This window comes from Carassius auratus, unplaced genomic scaffold (genome assembly GCF_003368295.1).
Source record: "Carassius auratus strain Wakin unplaced genomic scaffold, ASM336829v1 scaf_tig00035191, whole genome shotgun sequence".
NCBI lineage: Eukaryota > Metazoa > Chordata > Actinopteri > Cypriniformes > Cyprinidae > Carassius > Carassius auratus.
The window spans coordinates 98,831-122,308 of record NW_020526210.1 but is presented as its reverse complement, the minus strand read 5'-3'; the positions used below and the strand labels follow the sequence as shown (position 1 = coordinate 122,308).

The 23,478-nt window shown below is 38.7% G+C and overlaps 1 protein-coding gene and 1 long non-coding RNA gene across 3 annotated transcripts; one reads left to right on the top strand and one right to left on the bottom strand.

Moving 5' to 3' along the window:
- The first annotated feature begins 3,165 nt into the window (after positions 1–3,165).
- On the top strand, positions 3,166–9,471 carry LOC113081882 (uncharacterized). Its single transcript, XR_003282363.1, has 3 exons — positions 3,166–3,245; positions 8,684–8,764; positions 9,396–9,471. It is a non-coding gene; the product is annotated as an uncharacterized LOC113081882 (long non-coding RNA).
- On the bottom strand, positions 7,314–17,317 carry LOC113081879 (uncharacterized). Of its 2 annotated transcripts, none has more exons than XM_026253780.1 (16): positions 16,038–16,114; positions 14,615–15,266; positions 13,227–13,360; positions 12,848–13,067; positions 12,685–12,760; positions 12,035–12,297; positions 11,849–11,953; positions 11,570–11,640; positions 10,388–10,491; positions 10,028–10,225; positions 9,827–9,913; positions 9,369–9,625; positions 9,151–9,276; positions 8,701–8,841; positions 8,008–8,134; positions 7,314–7,885 (listed from the first exon to the last, which is right to left on the bottom strand). In XM_026253780.1, exons 1-16 carry the CDS (start codon positions 16,064–16,066, stop codon positions 7,668–7,670), a joined length of 2,808 nt encoding a protein of 935 aa, XP_026109565.1. In that variant the 5' UTR covers positions 16,067–16,114; the 3' UTR covers positions 7,314–7,667. The 2 variants fall into 2 exon arrangements, with proteins under 2 accessions (XP_026109565.1, XP_026109566.1); XM_026253781.1 differs by lacking the exon at positions 16,038–16,114 and adding an exon at positions 17,133–17,317 and having other exon boundaries at positions 7,315–7,885.
- Positions 17,318–23,478: the final 6,161 nt, after the last annotated feature.

Sequence of the window (23,478 nt, the reverse complement as noted above, 5' to 3'; positions counted from 1 at the left end):
TTCTCTGGAAATGTAGCATTTTATGCTGACTTTCACAAGTTTTCAATTGTTTTTTTGCAGCAGGGCGGGCGAAATGTTCATGTTATCTCATACAGAATATGGTTATTTTTTGTTAGTCACTGTGTACATCTATAAACATCTGATAGGAAACATCCAACAGACATACTGTAATTGTTCCATTTTTATGGCAGAACAATATAATAATTGCACAAAAAAAATTAATAAATACAATTTTGCACTTCTAAGCAGGTAAAAGATTCATTATTTAAAAAAGGCCATATGACGTTGCTAAAAAAAACATTATTTTGTGTATTCGGTCACGGTGTAATGCAATGTGTTTATTCGGTTTAAGGTAAAAAACAAAACAAAACAAAAAAACATTATTTTCCACATATTGTATATTATTGTTGCTCCACTAAGCCCTGTCTTTCTAAAACGTTGATTTTTACAAAGCTCGTTATTTTGAAAAGCAAGGTGTATGCTGATTGGCCAGCTATCCCGTGGATTTTGATTGTGCGAATTCCTCAAGTGTGTGACAGAAATGTTACGGCCCTGTAACGTGCTCTGGTTGTTTTTTTATTGGTTGCTGTATTTCTCCCCTTGTTATTGGTTTATTCCTGTTTTCCCGCTCTCCACTGTTTCTCTGTTTTTAGGTGCTGTGATTGGTCGGTTAATGTGTTTATCATGATTATTCTTATCTTTTAAAACATCCAATCATTAATTGGTGCGATATAAAGATGCTGTGGAGAACAGTAGTGATGGGAAGTTTGATTCTTTTCTGCGAACCGGTTCTTTCGGACTGTTTGATTCAATAAACCAGTTGAAAAAAATGGTTCAGCGATTATTTTACGCTCAACGTAATGACATCATTGGTAATGACGTAATAGCGTCACGTCTATCAATCATTCATTTTTAAAGACATAAGATTTTTGTTATGAAGAAAATAAGTTACATTTATTATTTGTGAATTATTCTTTTGTTATTTGGTTTGGGACTTTTATTTTGAAATATCGATGGTTGTATCTAATGGCTGACTGCCTGCAAGTTTCTCACTTATGACATGATGTGGAAAGAGGGACTTTTAATTAAGTTAGAAAAAATGGATATTAAAGGAAGAATGTATAACTGGGTCAGGGATTTCCTGTTTAACAGAACTATACAAGTAAGAGTAAGTACTGCTTTTTCTCAGATACACACAATAGAGAATGGAACACCTCAGGGAAGCGTTAGCAGTCCAATTCTGTTTAACATTATGATTAACGACATCTTTTCAAAGGTTGATAGGGGCATTGGAAGATCTTAATATTCAGATGATGGAGTGCTGTGGAAAAGAGGGCATAATGTAAAGTATGTGGAAAAATGTTTGCAGAATGCCATTAAAATGGTAGAAAACTGGGCAAATGAATGGGGCTTCCGTTTTTCAGTAGATAAAACTCAGGTAATTTGCTTTGCAAAAAGGAAAAGTAACCCTACCATTAACATTAAATTATATGGACAAGAAGTGAAGCAAACAGCAGTTGTGAGGTTTCTAGGTATATGGATGGATTTGAAACTGAATTTTAGTATACATATACAGAAACTGGTTGATAAATGCAAAAAAAGCAATAAATATTATGAGGTGTTTAGCAGGAGTTGATTGGGGAGCAAGTTGTCAGTCCCTTAAAATAATATATTGTGCTCTAATAAGATCGCAATAGACTATGGCAGTATGGTATATTGCACTGCATCCAAAACACAACTCGTGAAACTAGAGGCAATTCAGTCACAAGCTATGCGAATTTGTTGTGGAGCGTTTAGATCCTCCCCAATATCAGCAGTGCAAGTAGAGATGGGCTTAATACCTCAAGTAAAAATGGTGCCACCCAGTTAAAATGGTGTTGGAGGACTGTTGGGAATATGGACATAAAAAGTTATCAAGTTTTGGATGGAAGGCCAGTGAGGAAGCCCGGAGAATAGGATTAAGTGATCTCAATGTTGCCCCTACTGTGGTTTGGTCAGTAATTCCTCCTTGGCTTTTCCCAATACCTTTGCTTGATATCCATTTGCTTAAAGAAAAGCATAACAAATATAATGGATTAGAAAATCTAGGTATACAGCAATACATAGATCAAACTTATTATAGTGAAGTGCAAATATATACTGATGCTTCAAAAGACCCAGAATTTGGGAAAACAGCAGTAGCGGTATATATTCCACTTTTTAACATTAGAATGTCAAAAAGAACTTCAGATCATATTTCGGTATTCACTGCAGAAATAATTGCAATATGTCTAGCACTTCAGTGGATAGAAGAAATACAACCAACAAGGGCAGTGATTTGTACAGATTCCCTATCAGCTCTAAATAGCTTGGAAAGTTGAACATCATCAGCAAGGCAAGACATGATAAACGAAGTAATGCAGAGTCTCTACAGAACAAGACAGTATGGAATTCTGGTAAATCTTGTATGGGTTCCATCGCATATGGGTGTGAAAGGAAACGAGGAGGTTGACAATCTGGCTAAACAGGCATTAAATCATTCACAAATTGACGTTGAAGTGGCATTAAGTAAAACAGAAATTAAAGTGATAATAGCTAAACAAATACAGGAAATTTGGCAGACAGAATGGAATGAAGGAACAAAAGGTAGACATTTTTACTGCATTCAAGAAAAAGTTGGTTCAGAGAGAAGAAGATTCGGAAACAGGAAAGAGGACGTTTTAGTCACAAGGATGCGTATTGGACATTGTTTATTAAATCAATGCTTACAAAGAATTGGTAAACATGAAAATGGAAATTGTGATAAATGTGGGTTAGCTGAAACTGTAGAACATGTGCTTATAGAATGTGAAGCTTATAAAAGAGAACGGTCCCAGCTAAGAAATGCTTTAGGAAATATAGAAATCAATGAGCTGACACTTCAGGTTCTCCTAGGAGAATGTACCAAACAATCAAGAATTTATCATGAGTTATTTATATTTTTAAAGAAAACAGGATTATTTAATAGGATGTAAAACTATTAAAACGTTTTTTTGAAAGAGTAGATCTAGCTTAAACTTCCTTTCAATATGCGCTTTACACTCCATTTCAGTAGGTGGCGGGAATGCACCTTTTCAGTTGGTCTGCCAACCGCCATAAAATCCTAGAAGAAGAAGAACAAGTTTCTCACTTCCTGTAAGCAAGCTAGTGTCTTCTTGCAAGGGATTTGAACATGAGATTAAGGAGTATTCAAGACAATTTCTTTCATATAGCATGCAGCCAATGAGGTATGTCGTTTTATATTTGCTTTATATTTGTATTTTGTGTTTTGCAGCTCTAAAAGTTTGTTTGTTTGTTAATGAATGTTTTGGTTTATATTAAGTTCATGTGGTTTGTATTCATTTAGTTTTCACGGTGGATTTAGGGGAAAAAGCCATCAAATAAACCAGTAGTACGAAAACCACTTGTGTCAGCATATGCTTGAGGGGAATTACAAAATATATAAAGTCAGTAATCAACTTTAGTCAGTTAAAAACCTCATAATCATGAAACGTTTACAATTAAGTTTTGCAACATCGCACCCAAATAGGGCTTGGGCGCCGGGTTGCATTCTGGGACGTGGCGGCCCTGTTTCTAGCCTTGCGAATGTTAACATACAGCAAGTTGAACGAGAAGAGATGAGTAGAGAGAAAGAAAAAAAGATGTTTAAATCGCGAAAATGTTGTGGGATTTATAGGGATATGCTAAATATGGATGCCAGGGACCGGTATGTGGACAAAATCGGCACTATTAATGGTTTGGATCCATATGAAATTCCCGACAAATAGTGGAGTACAGACAGAGACTTGCTGCCGCACTTGCATTACAGATATCTTCGGCTACCTTGTTTGTTTTGTGAGCGCCTACACTTACAGTACAATAGTACAGAAGCTACAAGTCAAGTCGCATGTACAGTTCACAAATGGATGGGTATTTTCCTGTAAAATATCCCGTTAGCTCTTCAATCGGACCTGTCAAGTCTCTGTGTTGTTGTCCTGTTGCTACTCCTTGCCCTTCCAGCGAAACCGCTGTTTTCAAAGCATCGTTTTGCTTACTTGAAAGCAACCTTAGCGTGATGTTGGGCTTTTTACGATAACATGGTTGTTGTGAGAGCACGATTTCACGCCAATCTGTAACTAAAGTCACGTTAGACCTAGCTTCACAAATCGCGTAACGTTAGTTAATGCAGCAGTTTTGTAGTTCGAATTTTTGCTGTCAGCAGAGGGATAGCAACAAAAAGATGAATGTTGAAATTTCCCGTATTTTGGATGAGTAACCCAAGAAATTTCCCATATTTTCAATGTTGACCTAAGCTATATAAATGAATATTCAGATGTTATGGTCTCCGTGGTCGCGCCTCCAAGAAGGAAAGTGGTGTAAAGTTAATCCATTCTCATTTTATTTTCCCCATGGCGATTGTATGTTGCGCTATTACACCCCACAATACAGCAACAGTTTTTCCATGGTTGAAATAGATTTTTAATTAATCAAATTAAGACACACGGATGAGAGGGAGTATGTCTAAACACTGCGCAGTAGCCCTAGTAGTGAAGGAGGCTACCAACGTGGCGGCCAAGCCCTATACAGTAACCGCACTAATGTGCATACGAGGATTTAAGTCTTGAAGATATAAAGTAAATAAATTAGGTGTCATCAGCGCAGAAACCATGATCCACTTACTATACATAATCCATTGCGATGTATTTATTGAAATTAATTTACGTTTCGCCAGATTGCCTTTCATTCAAGCCCTCGCTTTACCCACGCTCATAACATTAGCACAGAATCAGTTCAGAATCAATCACCAAAAGAATCAGTTCGGTTCAGACGCGAGTCAGTCGGCTTTACGCTGAATCTCGCATGCGCAGTATCATCAGCTCCTCGGTTCTCGAATCGGTCGCGTCCGAAAGAAACGGTTTTCGGTTCAGTGTACTGATGATCCAAAACCGATGCAACCGGTTCTTGACTCGAGAATGAGAATAGCTAAAACCAGCACGTGCTGCAGTTCAGTATCATCAGCTGCTCTACTCGTGTTCATGTTCTGTTTACTACAAACTCTATTTGTGAATGTGTCATCATTAACTATAAATACAGTACTGATATTTCATAAATCATCCCTTATTCCTATTACTTTAGAGTCTTAATTATTGTCCAACTTCCCTGAAAACCCCTTTTGGCCTATATATTATCTACAATACAGATTGGAAACATTCATCTTAAAAGAAAAAATTTATTTTATCACACTTTCCAATGTTTAACAAAATACTTGAAAAATTACACACATGCGCAGTATCATCAGTTCATCATTTCTCGCTTCGGACGCGTCCGACAGAAACGATTCTCGGTTGAGTGTACTGGTGATCCGAAAACCGATGCAACCAGTTCTTGATTCGAGAACGAGAATCGCTCCAGCAGTGGGCGTGTTCATTCATTATCTGGCTCGGCTCGGTGTTCATCTTCAGTTCTCTCTTCACAGCGGTTCAGTCAGTGTACTGTTTGAGTAAATGAATTACTCCAGGATATTGGTTTATTCTGACTCAGAGTGAGTGTCAGTCACGTTAAAAAAAGTTAACAGCTTTAATAATTTGTGTATTAATGCTTACTGGAGATGCGAACAGTTTCAAACGATTCAGTTCGATTTGGTGAACTGGTTCAACCGGTTCACTAAGAAGAACCGATTAAATTGAACGATTCGTTCATGAATCAGACATCACTAGAGAACAGAGGAGTAGGAGCTTGGAGTGTTTGTTGGTCGTGCCAGATTGTTTGAAGCTGCTGTTTAGTGGTGGTTTGTGTTACGGAGCCAACAGAACCGGAAACGTGCTGATCAAATCCAAATGCATTTTATTAGACCACATGGTAAAACAGGCTAAGAACAGACACTGGAAAACACGAGCTCGGTTCAGTGTTGCTGTCTGTTAGACGTGTCTCTCCCTCTCTCGTGCGCACCGAGCACAGCGTGCGAGTAACCAGCTACTCCGTTCAGCTTTTCTGCATCTTGTGTCCCTCTGTAGAGTTCGCTTTCTGGGGGAGTGAAAGCAGGGGTTGTATTGTCCTTCTCGGTAAGAGCTTGCATTCCGGCCCGTCTCTCCGAACAGAGCCGTTTTAAACATCTTTACCTCTTCCACCATTACGGTGCCACTGGTTGAATTAATCCCAAGATCAGGTCTAATGCTGAATTTTTCTTCACAGAGTGGACAGAAGCAGGTCTGTGTGTTTGTCTGGCACTTGAGGCAGGACAAACCCAGAGTCCCTATATATGTAATGGGAACTGTATCGGTTTTAATGTAAACTATAATGGTGTTGTTTTTTTTTTTATTATTATTATTTTTTTATGGAAACCATTGGTGGGATGTAATATGGCAGATGACAACCAATAGAACAACAGTAATTCCTATTGGAATAATGCCAAAACAAAAAGGAATTATGTAATGGTTTAATGGAAACTTTAAGAATATCAGATTTTTTTCAATTTTGTTTTCAGCAGAAAATTGATACTAATACTGTGTTGCAAATGATTGACATTATTGAGCAGAAGCTTGGCTCGCAAATCAAATCGCAATGTAAAAAAAAAATCACAATTCGATATTTTCCCCATATTGCAGCTCTAATTTATGCTTTTTACAATTTTTTTTTTTTTTTACATTTTTCCCAAACCATTGTTCGATGCAGTGTTTCCTGTAGTTATGCGAAGATTTGGTTTGCAAAACAGTATCCGTAAACAAGGCAATTTCTTATGTTTTTAAATCTGCAGTGAACTTCAGCTCAATCTCAAAGTACAAGGCAGTACTATTTTATGAATACCATTAATTCAGGTGTACTACTCTTGTCACATGTTTTATTTTTAATGTATTTTGCCTACTGTATAGTAGGATTCATAAGTTTCAAGTGTTGCTGTTTTTGTCATCTTGAAGCTCCAGTGAAACCGAGCAGACGTAGCATGATTCAAAATCCATATTTTTCAGTTACAGATACCAATATCTAGATTTGCCATTAGTAAATCATGATTAATTAAATCCTTGAGAGAATAACAGTGTGGTTATTGACAAAATACGATGTCATCAATCTGTCGAAAAGAACAAAATATTGTTTGCTTACCATTTAGATCAGGAGCAGATGTAAATTTGGCAAATTATTTTTATGTGAATGGTCTATACATTGGTGTCTCTCTCTCTTTTTTTTATTACAGTAAACAGGTGTCACTCTAACAAGTTTTTAACATTAATGCAACTGCAATTTTAAACCTGTATGACAATGTTTTGGGCCATGTAATAGAAATCAGTGGGGAAACAAAACGAGTCCTGTTTATATATTTCCAGTATACATCAAAAAATATATATACATTTATTATATTTGGGCAAAACATTTGAACATCTTACGCCGAATGAAAAATGGATTTAGGTTTAAAAACAATCACACAGAATTTACATTTAAAGTGAATTATTCCTTTATTGCTTTACATACAAGCTAGTACTGTTTTAAAATTATACATTGAAAAGTATACCAACTGGGAAATAAAATGGTTTAAAATGTAAAGCATTGTTAAAGTTCAAACACATTGTTAAAAGCAATCAAATAACAATCTAAGTTTAAGAACATTACTACAGTATCTTCTTTTAAAGAGGCAACACAGTTCGTCTAGCACACTGCCCTCTGTTTTCTCTTTCTAGTTAAACGAGGCCAAATCCACTGTTTACAGAGTTCAGACACATCAACATATCGACTCTGAATGCAGCGTAGCTCTTGTAGTGACAGGGGAGGCGTAATGTTTTGAAACAGGTGTATGCCACAGGGAACTTGGCAGTCACCAACTCCAACAGCAGGTGTTCCTCTGGCAGCTCCCATCCCACCCAGAACTTCATCAGGTTATTCAGCCTGGTCGGTGATGCTATGGAAGAGTAATTCAAGTAGGAACACATAACTAGTTGATTTGTTATATAATCGTTATTAAATGGCAGAGACCTTAGGAAAAGACCGTTTGCAACGCAAGTAGCATTAATAAACTCATACCTTCTTCAATGAATCTCCGCATATAGCCTGTGATGACACACATTTTTTCGACAGTAATGGAGTCACCATTGTCTTCATCATACGTATTGTCCACAGGTTTAGGCCACTGGATTTTCTGAAGAATACCCTATGGGGTTTGAATAAGAATGCTAATGAGGTCATGAACTTGCTTTATTCATTGGTTTTCTTCATAAGACAAGGTCTGCGTAAGATGTTGGTGATTTTGTAAGTTTTCTATCCTGATTTTCATCCTCTATTTGAAACATTATTTTGGGGGCACACCTCTTAAGGCTTCTGTGTTCTGAATAGCTGGCTTATTTCATCACAAATCCAAGAAAGTAGGCAATGATTAATTACAGCAGCAGGGCTTTTTTTATAAAGAGTTTTGAATTGAATTTTATTTTTTGTTTTTGTTTTTTGTAAGGTTTCCTAAATGTCACATGAAAACATGAATGCAAATTTTTTTATGTTAATATGCAACTCATAATAGTACAAATTTGGCATTATATCGACTACCCCAAAATGACCATTTGTGACATCTATAATGAAATAAGTTATACAGAGGATTGAATGTATTTAAAAAAAAAAAAAATATATATATATATATATATATATATATATATATATATATATATATATATATATAATTTTTTTTTTTTTTTTATATATATACCAGAGAACACCAGATTTTACCTGTGATGTAATGTCCTGAGCTGACTCCCTTGGGAAAACAACATGGTGACTGTCTAGTCTCTGGGTGAGCAGTGGCCAGATGCCGGTGTCTTTGATGCCTTTTCTCAAATCTTTAATCTGGCACTTAACGCGTCCGAGTACCTGAAACGCACACAAACTCTGATACTTGGCTGAATATCACTTCACTTTACACACTCACTCACAATAGATTCATTTACAAGGATTCCCAGACAGACAGATAGACAGGTGCTAGGGTGTTTTGCAAAGCGGGTGATTCTCAGATATTCTATGTAGATGCTAGGGTGTTACTAGCATGATACAGTACTGTACTAACACATGCATCGTTTTTCAGCATGTTACTTGAAGATTTTGATTAGGTAAATAGGGAATGAATCTTTTTCAATGACTCCAGTCACACTATTATTATGAAAACAGAACCGCAAAACTTACAGCATGTGACAACAGCTGTTGAAACAGCCAGTCTCGATTACGCAACGATGGAGCAGGGAGATCCCAGCAAAGACAAAGATTTGTCAATTGAGTCATTTCTTCTGCAGTGAGTTGTGTTTTCTTGAGCTGCAAGAACAAATTGAAAATGTGAAAAGTATTACAATGATTCAGTGACATCTTTATACAATAAAGTACTTTATTACACTGGAAGTACTCACCAAACTAATGGTTTCCCTGTGGTCTAGGTCTGGGCAATCCTGCAGTGTCAGAACTGAAGCCGCGCTGTCAGCATTTCCTCCAGTTAGAAGGATGACCACAGGTAAACTCAGTCCAGAAAGACAAGGACCTCCGTGTAGAAAAGAGTGACCTATCATTCGGCCGGCCATTTGGAACAAGTTGCTGTCCCGTAATACAGCTGATGCAGAAGGGACACGGTGGTTTTTTTCCCCCTCAAAAAGTGCTGTGGTAGAAGAACCTAAAAATAAAAATAATAACTGTAAGACAATCATCTTTAATAGTAGTAGTCGTTTAAAAGCCATAACATTCTCTGCATTTGGCAAACTCTTTTACTCAACTAATTCCACCACTGGTGGCTTTTCTGTTGCTCCAGGTGTGTGTTCACAGCTATGTGTGTGTGTGTGTGTGTGTGCACAAAGAACAGCAATCAATTACACACCTAAATTCAAAGTAAAGCCAGTCTTCAGTTTTTGCATCACCATTGACAAAACATGCCGGTTGACTCCTTTGCCAACAGCTGCATCTTCTAAACAGAAATCAACAACACAAGAACAAAAAGACAGCAAGCTCATTTACACTGCAGAAATTGTACAAACAGTTTTTGCTTTCTAATAATTGTAATAATTACGGCGAGTGATACCTGTCAAGCTACATCTCAATGGAGCTGACCAGTTAGCACTGTTCTTTTTATAAAATGAAATCAGTGTACTGTCCTGCTCATCCACAGAATCAAACTGGTTGATGAGTAGTGACAGAGATGGACAGTATTCGTTTTGGGATAGCAATTCATCACAGAACATTCGAGATGCTTTCTGTGGGTCAATTTCATTTTTCCATGCTGAAAAGAGAAATTCACAATTTATGCAAAGGGCATTTTACAAGCTTAGTTGTATGACAAATCTAGTGTTAAAAAAAAGCCACAACACAGAAAAAGTTTGTATCGCTGCTTATTTCCCAGCAGTACAACAGCACTACCCAAGCAGAATGTGTCGTGTATAACCTGCTGATACTGATGTGAATGTGAATGTTTGTGCAGTTGAGAGTCCTGCCAATTCTTCTCTTCTTGAAGTGCTCGGAGAATCACTGCCACTGAAAGTCCACGCTCTAAAATAGGCATATAACATACACGTTTTCAGTGTAGTTTATCAGAGCAGTTAGACATTTTCTTACACATTAAAGTTACATTGATTCTACAAAGATAAAATAAAGTCTTTACAGATAAAGATATTTGCCCGGTTTTACAGACAAGGTTTAAATCCTAGTCCCAGACTAAAATGCATGCTTTACCATTTTAACTGAATGCAACTTTCACTGTCATCTTAAAATGTCAGTGCTATTGATTTGTCTGAAGATGCGCACCTGTAATGGTTTTTATTTTATTTTATTTTTTAAGCACATTTATAAAAGTTACTTGAATTACCTAATTTAACTAAGGTCTACTCATGGCTTATGAAACCAGTCCATTTTTTTTAATCAATTTATAAAAAAAAATAAATAAAAAAAAGTCCACCCAAACTAATATTTTTCTCTCTTTTTCTTTTTTATTTTTTACAGCTCCGCTTTCGACTTTTGTTAATCTTAGTCTATTTTCAGGTATTTTAACTGTAACTTACGTTTTTGAACATAGATTTTATAGTGCACGATCCAAACTTAATTTTTAATATTCATATACATAATAATTCAAATATTAAAATGTGATAGAGAAAAAGGCAACGAAGAAGTATTTTTTTAACAATGGTCAGAACTCCTGTTATAATGTAGATTTTTGAGGGACTACATCATTTTTAACAAAAAACATTGGTAAAATATATATTTGGGAGTCTTTCCAACTATATATAGTTTGTCAAGATTAGATTAGATTTAATTGTAATATAGTGAAGTAAATGTAAGTGTCCCATATACAATTACATCATATACAATATAATTACACATTTAACAAACAAGGTCTTTAACAATATGGATAATTTTCCTCTTTTCACAGCAACACATTTTATAGTTTTAGATTTGGTAGATTTGTTTCTTTAAAACACATGTCATTTCCCTTCAGGAGACTGTGAGTAGCTGGATCAACATGATTAATATTGTGCCTTCTAAATATTACTGCTAGATTTATGGAATAGGTGGACTAATTTCTTTATGTATTAAATTAAGTGTCATTCTACATATCGTATTATAACTTTACCCTTCACCACATGTGCTTGCATGATAAGGTAGGAGATCAGTTGGGAGTGAAATCTGGCAAATGGGACAAATCTGTAAAAATAAAAATGTAAGAAAATGATATGTTAAAAGAAAATACATTTGTTGACTTAATAAATAATACTATGCAAAAGTTTCAGATCAGTCTCGTAAAATTTCAGAATATCCTCACAACAGTTTGCATGGAACCACAGATATCTGGGTGCACGTTTTGCTAAACAAAAATCTGCATTTATCAAAGAATGCATTTTGATCAAAATACCTGTTCTGGTTCTTCTAGATCTGTGTGAAGTGAGCTTGGCTGGTCAGTCGCTTCGCTATCATTTTCATATTCATAATCAAGAACCGTCACATCAGTTACAGAGTCCTAATGAAATGATGGAAATGGATTTGCAATGATAATATTAAGAAAGCATTATTAAAGAAAAACAATACAATTAAAACCTACAGTCTTGGTTACATTGCACTCTTTGATGTGTAAGGGCAGCAATGGCAGTGGTATTTTCATGCCACATTTCATACAGTTGGACTGTGGCATCTTTGAAAACTCCACAGAATCAATGGGTAACGGTTCAGTGGAAAGTTGCTCTTGTAGTGGAACTACAAAAAGCATGTTCTTCCCATTGTTCGACACCAATTTCATGAGCCGAGTTGAGTATCCATCAGAGTCTGTGGGAATTATAGACAGCTTTCGCTGCCGCTCACCACCACCTAAAAGTAAGTTAAGAGGACAGTCAAACTCAGGACTAATGCTGCCTTTACTTGCTATCAGAACTGTTGTTAACATGAGTTACCTAGTCAAAATTTGGACATGAATGATCTCTAAAGTTATAAACTGCAAGCTCAGTAATAATTTTAATGCACAAGTTCTCAAGTTGTGCAGGCCTTAAACTTAAAACATGGCAGAGAGTATTCAATGTCAGCAAAGAATCAGCAAAGCAACACTTGAATGACAAATGTATAATTAGGACTACTTATTTGCAAAGGACATTTTCTGATAGCACAAGAATTCTTCACACCCTACTTGCAATACAATCAGAAAGAACTAAAAACTTCATTACATGTTTTATTTATATTTGACAGGCAAAATATAAATACCTGTAGACTTGTAAAACATCCAGCCCCCCTGAAGAGTTTTTAATTTAGGAAATTCTTCCTCAAGTAGAGTGACAATCTTTAACAAGCATAAAACATCACATTCATTATTCATTTTTAAGTCATGAAAAAAAAAAACTTTCATTATGATAATGTTTGCAATTACCTCAGTGTGTTTAAAACTGTCTGGAAAAGTTAACACCCTTTTCCCAAGCCCAGCATGTACAAGTTTTAGGTCTTCATCTCCTTTTGGAGCAAACAGGGTGTGTTCAGAGAGCACATAAATGAGAAAATCTGTCTTTTTCACAGTACCAGGTTTGGCCACAGGGGAACGTTTTTTGCCCCTAGGCTGGTCATTTTCAGTCCCAAGCATACTTGTGAATTGCCTATGGTAAGAGTGACAAAAAGACAGACGCATGAATAGTATTTCAGCAGAAGGTTGGAAAAAGACAAGAAAAGTTAAATTTTTTAATGTTTAAAAGCTTTCTACCGTGTTTTTAAATATTTAATGATGCTAAATATTAAAATGGTAAACATATAATTACCTTTTTAATGCCTGCCTCACCCTATTTTCAGGTTCTGGCAGAGGAGTAAGGCCACTTGATGAAGATTGAGTCGGGTCCCTGTCTAACACATCAATAAGAGCGCTTGCTGCTGATTCCACTTTTGATGATAGAGCCTGTCAAACAAACATTTTACCTTAAAAACCTCCCATGAATTAATGTTAAATCAACAATACTATGCATTCTAATATATTATTGGCCTTTAGTCACTTAGATATGTTATGCTTTCTTTACTTTAAAAACTGTTTGCCATTATTGCAGCTTCCTGTTGTTAGCCATTCAGTCTAATGTAAAAAAAGAATACATTTCTAATATATATTACTTTGAATAAATAAAAGATAAAACAAAACTGCTTGCTAAATTAATTATATATTAAATTGAGGTAAAACAACAACAAACTGTCAGAGACTGAAAATACAGAACTGAAAAGTACATCGATTCTTGGATCAGACATATGAAATATGATCAGTTTACTCATGTGTCAGCTGGTGTAACAATCGGTCCACTGGAGGTGAGTTAAAGAATGCAAATGGATTTTTATTTCACAAGTAATCCAAAATGGAAACATGATTCAAACAGAGGCTTGACTTTGAAATTCGTAGCAGTGAATGAAGAGGTATCATATCGATCACAAGTGCAGTATGGAGTACCTCAAGGCTCAGTACTAGGGCCGCTACTCTTCCATGCTCTATACAAACTAATATATTCCATTATCATTAATACATTGCTGTCTATGAAGGATCAGAATTTAATTTTATTTTATTTTATATATATATATATATATAATATAGAATTCTTTTCTTTTTTATATTTAATAATACATTTGAAACAAGTTAGATACAAAAGTAATCTAAACAGTAGTCAGAATACATTACGTAAAATTAGTCATCTAGATTACATTACTAACTACAGATTTTATCATGTAATCTGTAATCATTTTTGGACTGCAAATTGTAAAAAAATCTACCCAGATGTAATATATACAAATAAAAAATCTAAAATGTGAACACACACAATCTACTCCTCTTTTCTTCAGCAGTGCAGTTTTAAATGTATGTTCTCTTATTTCAGCTACGAGGTCATGCCTTGACATATTGATCTTCTGTTGGTGACATGGTCTCATGTGATACAAATTTACCAAAGTTCACCAGACTTGAATTTTGGAATGCGGTGAAATGGAAAACAACTTCACATGATCTTGTGTTTCTGCTCTCCCGCATTTGTATGTGTGTGAATAGAAGTCAATGGAACGAAAAGCACAGTGTGACTGACCTTTAACATAAAAAGGGACAAGTGCTTTAACATGTCAACACAGAGAAAATAACATTATATTTCAAGGGTGTTTATAGTGTTTTGTTTGTATATCTTGCCTTCTTCTGCTGACTCTCCTCTTCTATAGGAACAATATAGTGAGTCCTGTGGTCTCCTTCAGTGCAGGACAGACACACACTCGTCTGATCATCTCTGCAGAACAGCTCCAGAGGTCTCTGGTGTTTCTGGCATATATAATCCTGCAGATTTTCCACAGCGTTGATCAGTTTGTGTTTCTTTAGACCTGGGACTCTGTGATGGGGCTCCAGATGAGTCTCACAGTAAGAGCTTTGACACATCAGACAGGACTTCACTGCTTTCTGCAGTATTCCATCACAGAAGTCACAAAACACCTTAGGTCTTCCTAGATTGAGCTTCTCCTGAAAGTGTTGCGCAAAACTCTCAGCATTGTATTCAGGGGCACCGCTGAATTTTCTGGGCCCGCTAAATATCAAATTGATTTGGGATTGCTGTAGAGTTTGCTTAACCCCCATTAACGTGCCACTGGTTGTATTAATCTCAAAGTCAGGCATTCTGGTGAATATTTGTTTACAGAATGGACAGAAGCAGGTCTGTGTGTTTCTCCAGCACTTGGTCAGGCAGGTTCTGCAGAAGTTGTGTCCACATGGAGTGGTGACTGGATCAGTGAACACATCCAGACAGATGGAGCACTGGAGCTCCTCATTTAGTGGACCACTGGAGGATGCCATGCTGAAAAGATAAGTAAGAGACAATATATCATCTACGTTGCTGAATAGAGTAAATTGGATAAATTTAATGAACACTGAGTAACAAGGTTTGTGTGCAAAAATTGATGTTGCATGTTAAAAATGATTCAAAATTATGAACTACTGTCTAAGTCAAAGTAGCCATAAATCTATGCATGACAGCAGTTTCTGTCAGGAAGTTAAGGCAGTGTTGATGAATGTCTTTAATGTCTTCACCACTAAAACCTCACCCTGCTATAAGCTCTGCCTCTAACTTCCTGCCTGAGACTGCTGATCTGATGCTTCAGATGACTCTCCGGCACTGCATTATTTGGTGGTAGAAGAAACTAGATAAACTAAATATCTGTCACAAGAAGCCACAAATGTAACTAGTTTTTACAACATTATTTTAATACTATTGTCACGGTTTTGTTTAGTTTGGACTGAGTTGTTATTAGGGTTTCTGATTAAAGTTGTCATTGTGTTCAGGTGTTTCTCATCCTCATTTGGTCAGTGTACTTAAGTTCCTGTCTGTTTAGTTTGTGTGGTTTGTTATTGATGTTCTGATGTTTGTCCATGGGGATGTGGTTGCTGTGGATGCTTGTGATGTGGCTTATTAAAAGTGCTGTCTGCCTTTATCACTCTCACACAACTGTGATTATCTATCTATCTATCTATCTATCTATGAAATACAACACAGAAAAAAGGTAAGTGCTATATTTTAAACTAATAACTCTGTGGAGTAGTCCTAAAGAGAAAAGTGGTTTACGATTACCCATGCCTACTTCTAATGGATTCTGTCATCCTTTCCTCATCCTCAAGTGATTGCAAACCTGTATGGCTTACTTTCTTCTGTGGAACACAAAAGAAGATTTTTTTGTAGATCGTTAACAAACCATTTTGTTTGTACCTTTTTGATTTCGACTGTATTGACAAATGCCTTGAATTTCTCAAATTATCTTTTTTATCTTCCACGGTAGAAAGAAGCTCATACAGGTTTCGAAATGACATGATGTTGAGTAAATGGTGGTTTTCATTTTTGGGTGAACTATCTCTTTAAGAACTTTATTATTTGTAAGTAAAGACACTGATTTATATTTAATCAAGAATGCACAATTTACTTCTTTTCAAATGAATTAGAACTAAACATCTAAAGAGAGAAGTTCTTGCTTGTAATTAGTAGGTCTAGATGGTGGTCACTAAAATAAAAATCATGGTAAATTATGTAGGTCTTTGGAGTTTTCCATTTACCTTTTCATGCAGTTTTATCGTGGATATTTTCAGCCAGCATCCCTATATAACCTTTAATCTCTGGTATCACACGATACGACTATAACCGTAATTCTGCGTCACTATGAATAGATGAAGCGACTTGTATCACTTTACTCTATTGTACAAACGCAGCGGGACTCTGCAATTACAACAAAGATTCACAAGTTTCACAAAACTCTACACAATTAAAGGGGAAACTATAGCCTTCATGATGGTAGATCACGGACTCGCGAAGCAAAAAACAAGCGGGTATACCGAGGTTATACGCAGATATTGATCCTTAGAAGTCGTGATACACAAACGGCCCTGGGAAAAATAAGCATATAGACTATTACGTATACTTGCGTATGGCCCCGACCGCGCTACTGCAGGGTACCCAATAAATCATTGTGAACACCGGGCATCATTTTTGTTTAAAGAAGTTTCAGTTAACCTTTTTCTTTTTCTTTTTTTTTTCTCCATTCTGTCCTATTTTTCCTGTTTATTCAGGCTTTAAAAGTACACCTCAAACCTTCCTTTACAGCCAAATCAATGACATACTTTCTAATACTGATTCAATCTATTAAACTACTGAACTATGTATCTTTCCATCACTTACCTGTGAGTGAGTATCGGGTCTGAGTGTTAACTTCTGTTTCTGAATAGAAGTGTTTGAAGCTTCCTGTTCATCGGTTTCGTTTCACCTTCACTCACTTGCCATTTGCCAAGGTGTCATATAGCTCCACCTATAATTTTGAATATGGAAAAGTTTCTTATTCATCCCTGCTGAGTGCGTAAACCTGTGAGGAGAATCTATGTGCTAATTTGTTAAGTTCATTAATTATGACGACAGAGGCGGCAAATGAGACCATGTTTCTCAGAAGCTGGAAAGGTTTGGTTGTGTGTGACTGATGAGATGGATTCAGTCTGGAGCATCCGAGATCAACTCTGAACAGAGATCCAGGGACACACAGGTGATGGGAGCTGGAGTCCAATGCAAATAAATAGTTCTGGAGAGTACCCTCTGGTGCCTATGAAGAGCATTCCAGTAGTTGACCGTGTCATAACCCCCAAGCACACATACACTTAATTAATGGGTTAGTTTACCCAAAAATGAATATTAGCCTGTGTTTTACTTCCCCTCAAGTCATATATGACTTTCTTTGAAATGTGCTTGAATGAAGGCCTCCTATAATGAATCTGTGATTTTGTCAGAATTTATATTTTAAACGTAATAATTATAAAGGCTCTATATATATATATATATTAGTACAGACCAAAAGTTTGGAAACATTACTATTTTTTATGTTTTTAAAAGAAGTTTCTTCTGCTCATCAAGCCTGCATTTATTTGATCAAAACTACAGAAAAAAACAGTAATATTGTGAAATATTATTACAACTTAAAATAATAGTTTTCTATTTGAATATACTTTCAAATAATAATTTATTCCTGTGATGCAAAGCTAAATTTTCAGCATCATTACCCCAGCCTTCAGTGTCACATGTAACATCAGTCGATCACATGATCATTTAGAAATCATTCTAATATTCTGATTTATTATGAGTGTTGGAAACAGTTCTGCTGTCTAATATATTTGATCAATAAAAGGTTAAAAAGAACTGCATTTATTAAAAAAAATAAAATAAAATTCTAATATATATTCTTTACTATGTCTTTTTATAAATTTAACACATCCTTGCTGAATAAAAGTATTGATTTTATTTAAAAAAAGAAAGAAAAAACAAAATTACTGACCCCAAATTACTGACCAGTAGTGTATATTGTTATTACTAAATATTTATGTTAAAAACATAGCTTATTTTTTTTATTTTTTTTTTTTACTTTTTATTCATCAAAGTATCCTAAAAAAGTATCACATGTTCTTAAAAAATATTAAGCAGCAGAACTGTTTCCAACTTTGATAATTAATCATCATATTAGAATAATTTCTAAAGGATCATGTGACTGATCCAAAAAATTCAGCTTTGCATCAGATAAATAAATGATAATTTAAAGTATAATACATTTAAAAACAATAAATTTAAATTGTAATAATATTTCACAATATAACATTTTTTCCGTATTTTTGATCAAATAAATGCAGGCTTGGGGCCCGGCCGGGCTCAGCCCGAAGGAGTGACGTGGGGCCGCCCTCCTGTGGGCTCACCTCCTGCAGGAGGGAGCGTAAGGGGCCGGTGCATAGAGGATCGGGCGACAGTCGAAGGCGAGACCCCCGACGACCCGATCTCTGGACACGGAATCTGGCTTTAGGGACGTGGAATGTCACCTCGTTGGCGGGGAAGGAGCCTGAGCTTGTGCAGGAGGTCGAGAGGTACCGACTAGAGATAGTCGGGCTCACCTCCATGCACAGCTTGGGCTCTGGAACCACACTTCTTGAGAGAGGCTGGACTCTCTACCACTCTGGAGTTGCCCATGGTGAGAGGCGGAGGGCTGGAGTGGGTTTGCTTATAGCCCCCCAGCTCAGCCGCCATGTGTTGGGGTTCACCCCGGTGAACGAGAGGGTCGCTTCCCTTCGCCTTCGAGTCGGGGATAGGTCTCTCACTGTCGTTTGTGCCTACGGGCCGAACGGCAGTGCGGACTACCCGGCCCTTTTGGAGTCTCTGGGAGGAGTGCTGGAAAGTGCTCCGACTGGAGACTCCGTCGTTCTACTGGGGGACTTCAATGCTCACGTGGGCAGTGACAGTGACACCTGGAGGGGCGTGATTGGGAGGAACGGCCCCCCTGACCTGAACCCGAGCGGTGTTCTGTTATTGGATTTCTGTGCTAACCACGGTTTGTCCATAACGAACACCATGTTCAAGCATAAGGGTGTCCATCAGTGCACGTGGCACCAGGACACCCTAGGCCGGAGGTCGATGATCGACTTTGTGGTCGTGTCATCAGACCTTCGGCCATATGTCTTGGACACTCGGGTGAAGAGAGGGGCGGAGCTGTCAACTGATCACCACCTGGTGGTGAGTTGGATCTGATGGCAGGGGAGGAAGCTGGACAGACTCGGCAGACCCAAGCGTACTGTGAGGGTCTGTTGGGAACGTTTGGCCGAGCCCCCTGTCAGAGAGATCTTCAACTCCCACCTCCGGCTGAGCTTCGACCGGATCCCGAGGGAGTCTGGAGATATTGAGTCCGAGTGGACCATGTTCTCCACCTCCATTGTCACTGCAGCTGCTCGGAGCTGTGGTCGTAAGGTCTCCGGTGCCTGTCGAGGCGGCAATCCCCGAACCCGGTGGTGGACACCGGAAGTAAGGGATGCCGTCAAGCTGAAGAAGGAGTCCTATCGGGCCTGGATGGCTTGTGGGACTCCATAGGCAGCTGACAGGTACCGGCAGGCCAAGCGGACTGCAGCCCGGGTAGTCGTGAAGGCAAAATATCGGGCCTGGGAGGAGTTCGGTGAGGCCATGGAGAAAGACTATCGGTTGGCCTCGAAGAGATTCTGGCAAACTGTTTGACGCATCAGGAGGGGGAAGCAGTGCCCTACCAACACTGTTTACAGTGGAGATGGGCACCTGTTGACCTCAACTGGGGATATCGTCGGGCGGTGGAAGGAATACTTCGAGGATCTCCTCAATCTCACCGACTTGTGTTCCGTTGAGGAAGCAGTGGCTGGGGACTCGGAGGAGGAATCATCCATCACCCGGGCTGAAGTCATCGAGGTAGTTAAAAAGCTCCTCTGTGGCAAGGCACCGGGGGTGGATGAGATCCACCCCGAGTACCTCAAGTCTCTGGATGTTGTGGGGCTGTCTTGGCTGACACGCCTCTGCAACATCGCATGGCGGTTGGGGATAGTACCTCTGGACTGGCAGACCGGGGTGGTGGTCCCTCTTTTCAAGAAGGGGGACCGGAGAGTGTGTTCCAACTATAGGGGGATCACACTTCTCAGCCTCCCCGGTAAAGTCTATGTCAGGGTACTGGAGAGGAGAATTCGGCCGATAGTGGAACCTCGGATTCAGGAGGAACAGTGTGGTTTTCGTCCCGGTCGTGGAACACTGGACCAGCTCTATACCCTTTCCAGGGTGCTGGAGGGTTCATGGGAGTTTGCCCAACCAGTCCACATGTGTTTTGTGGATTTGGAGAAGGCATTCGACCATGTTCCTCGCAACATCCTGTGGAGGGTGCTCTGGGAGTATGAGGTCGGCGGCCCCCTGCTTAGGGCTGTTCGGTCCCTGTACGACCGGAGCAAGAGCTTGGTTCGCATTGCCGGCAGTAAGTCAGACCTGTTCCCAGTGCATGTTGGACTCCGGCAGGGCTGCCCTTTGTCACCGGTTCTGTTCATAGTTTTTATGGACAGAATTTCTAGGCGCAGCCAAGGGCCAGAGAGTGTCCGGTTTGGGGACCATACGATTTCGTCGCTGCTTTTTGCAGATGATGTTGTCGTGTTGGCCTCCTCAGACCAGGACCTTCAGCGTGCACTGGGATGGTTTGCAGCCGAGTGTGAAGCGGTTGGGATGAGAATCAGCACCTCCAAGTCCGAGGCCATGGTTCTCAGTTGGAAAAGGGTGGATTGCCCACTTCAGGTTGGTGGAGAGTTCCTGCCTCAAGTGGAGGGGTTCAGGTATCTTGGGGTCTTGTTCACGAGTGAGGGAAGGATGGAACGTGAGATTGACAGACGGATCGGTGCAGCTTCTGCAGTAATGCGGTCGCTGTACCGGTCTGTCGTGGTGAAGAAGGAGCTGAGCTGTAAGGCAAAGCTCTCGATTTACCGGTCAATCTACGTTCCTACTCTCACCTATGGTCATGAGCTGTGGGTCATGACCGAAAGGACAAGATCCCGGATACAGGCGGCCGAAATGAGCTTTTTCCGTCGGGTGGCTGGGCGCTCCCTTAGAGATAGGGTGAGAAGCTCGGTCACTCGGGAGGAGCTCAGAGTAGAGCCGTTGCTCCTCCACATCGAGAGGAGCCAGCTGAGGTGGCTCGGGCATCTATTTCGGATGCCTCCTGGACGCCTTCCCAGGGAGGTGTTCCAGGCACGTCTCACCGGGAGGAGGCCCCGGGGAAGACCTAGGACACGCTTAAGGGACTATGTCTCCCGGCTGGCCTGGGAATGCCTCGGGGTCCCCCCTGAGGAGCTGGAAGAAGTGGCTAGGGAGAGGGAAGTCTGGGCGTCTCTGCTTAGACTGCTGCCCCCGCGACCCGGCCCCGGATTAAGCGGAAGATAAGATGATGGATGGATGGATGGATGGATAAATGCAGGCTTGATGAGCAGAAGAAACATTAAATATAGTAATGTTTCCAAACTTTTGGTCTGTACTGTGTGTGTGTTTGTGTGTGTGTGTGTGTGTGTGTGTGTATATATATATATATATATATATATATATATATATATATATATATATATATATATATATATATATATATATAAATTTCCAAAAGGAAATGTTATTTACACAAATGAAAAAACACACCAACCAAAAACCTTTTAAACATTCTTTACTCAGACCCTGGCACTCTCCTGCCATTCTTCAACACAATGCAGACCACAGAAGCGGTTACATAAAGCCAACAACTTATTACATCCAAGTCCAGGCACTCAATAGGATGCAAAAGTTAAAAAGCCTTTAATAGTTGGGCTAAAGCATTAAAACACCAACGTGTATCGGCCCATTGGCCTTCATCAGGGTGTTGGTAACAAACAGATGACACTTAATGAAGACTTTGACCTCTCACCTTTTTTGTAAAGGTTGTGTCTCAATAGGGACAGTGTATTGTTGTCCGTGAATGTTGACTGTTCTTTTAATGTACTGTAATGCCCATAATAATATTTTTCTCCTGTTGTTTTAGAACTATCTTGACAATGAATTCAGAAGTAAGATGGGTAACTAGCCTCTACACATTTATTGACTTTAGGGATATAATTGTGTGGAGTACACAAGATGTTTGTATTGGTGGTACTCTTTTTTTTTTCCACTTGGAGATCTCTTATCTTGTATTTGTATGGTTTGAACTTTGGTATTAGCCATTATCTGAACTATTGCCTCTAGTGGCCAAAAATTGTGTTGCAAGTGCCAGAGTGGCACACCTGAAACCAATGCAACTATAAGTATTGCGTGATTCTGTCTGTTTGTTACCAACACCCTGATGAAGGCCAATGGGCCGATACGCGTTGGTGTTTAATGCTTTAGCCCAACTATTAAAGGCTTTTTAACTTTTGCATCCTATTGAGTGCCTGGACTTGGATTTTTTTCCAAAATCTTTTTCTACATTTAACCCTTCCAAGAGCACCAGAGGATACAAGGGATTCCAGCAGCGCTCCAGTTCTCTTTTGTCTAACTTATTACATCAGTTGTCCTTGTGTCATTCTCCCCAGTACTCCCTAGAGAACAAAATTATAGGGATGTGCTTACATGTGTTTTTTTACGTCTTGCCCGTACCTCTATGCCATCAGGAGATGTAACAGCAAGATGAGACAAAACCAATAAAACCCATTACAAACCAGGCATTTGTTGCATCCAGTCAGAACATAATTATTGATTATAATGACTTATACTGTCTTTTTATGCTTGTGTTGCGAATCTCAGGGTCTGCTCTCCCCTCTCTGCAGGACATCTACCTTAAATGCTGTAAAAGCAGAGCGTCAAGGACAAGGGGCGGTGTTAGGGGTGGGCTAAGGTGGCTGGAGCCCCGAATGTTTTCAGTAAAGACCCGAATGTTTTTATTACCACCATGCCATCAATGAGTTTTCATGGCCAATAAAGTAATTTATATTAGAATTTAAATAAATAAATAAATGAATATCACTTGACTCTCAAGTCCACAGTGTCTGTAAATTTACCCAAGTGAGTTACGCGTTGTCATTCAAATCCGACGAAAACCGCCCACTGAGTCTAGTGCTTCTGACTGACAGGTAAACTGGCCAACCATCGATGAGTGTCTGTACGATCAGCCAATGAAAATAGATCTTTTGGAGGCAGGCGGTTTGTTGGCGTGTAGTATTTAACTAGATAAATT